Here is a 958-nt window from a genome sequence, read left to right as displayed (position 1 = left end):
TAAACGTTTCTTTCGTGGTTTCATAATGCGCGTAGCAGGTTTTAGTAAATTTTAGTAAACACATTAGAATTTCACTAAATCAGCCATAAACTGATATCCTATAAAAGTCTATAAGCCATATGAATATATATCTTATAAAATTATTTCACGTTGCATTATATAAAAATTAGAAGGATAATTCTTGATGAAAATGACATAACCGTTAATTGCTAACGTTAACATAGGTATTTATTTTCATAAAATCTCGTCCTCTGAGTAATTTTCTAATCTGATGGTTTTTTGTTGAATCAACGAATGCAAACGTCGTGTGATCGCTTTGATGTATGACGAGATACTTTCCATATAAGTCTCTTTTTAAGCCCATGATAGCTGGGTAATACAAACACTAATAGACGGAAGGCGATATCTATTGCTTCGAGAAACAAAACACTGAGTCCGGATTTGTGAATTATTGATAGGATAGTGTTGACTAAATAAAAACTGGCAGTTAATCCATATTCCCGCGTTTGTTCAGGTAAACATGTCCATGTGCTGGTATTCGCAAATTATTTGTGCATCAACGCAAGTTACCATCGTTGAAATTTATTCAACAAATGTGCATTCTGTGCAGCCACAGACAAGGTAAACGTTTCTTTTTACACAATCCCCGTTCATGTTGTCTCTCTTTTTCTGTATTACAGATATTAGTTTTCCTAAATCGACTAACGACTGAATCTCATGGAATCGATGTCGGTGGCTGTTTCGTAATAACTCCCTCGTCAACACTTACGGTAATTTATCACAGCGTTTAATATTGTACAACACTTCATGTTATATATGACGCGCTTTTTTTCTTTATAATGTCTAAAAAAACTCAACTCGATTTCCATATGCGAAGTTGAGGAATTTATAAGATTTGGTGGTAAAGATTTTTCTGGATTTTGTTAAACAAAAAATGTAGATGGTTACAGTTCATAAA

At 33.2% G+C, this 958-nt stretch overlaps 1 protein-coding gene across 3 annotated transcripts in view; it reads left to right on the top strand.

Annotated features, from left to right (window-relative positions):
• Positions 1-958, top strand: part of LOC106880719 (uncharacterized) — a 49,805-nt gene that overhangs the window by 46,664 nt on the left and 2,183 nt on the right. For all 3 annotated transcript variants that reach the window (XM_052969932.1, XM_052969931.1, XM_052969933.1), the window contains one exon: positions 681-770. In XM_052969932.1, coding sequence (XP_052825892.1) covers positions 681-770 — 90 coding nt within the window. The remainder of the gene's footprint in view (positions 1-680; positions 771-958) is intronic.

The sequence above is a fragment of the Octopus bimaculoides genome, chromosome 8, assembly GCF_001194135.2.
Source record: "Octopus bimaculoides isolate UCB-OBI-ISO-001 chromosome 8, ASM119413v2, whole genome shotgun sequence".
NCBI classification, from domain to species: Eukaryota; Metazoa; Mollusca; class Cephalopoda; order Octopoda; family Octopodidae; genus Octopus; species Octopus bimaculoides.
Note: the sequence above shows the minus strand (reverse complement) of the source record. Positions and strands in the feature narration are given on the sequence as shown.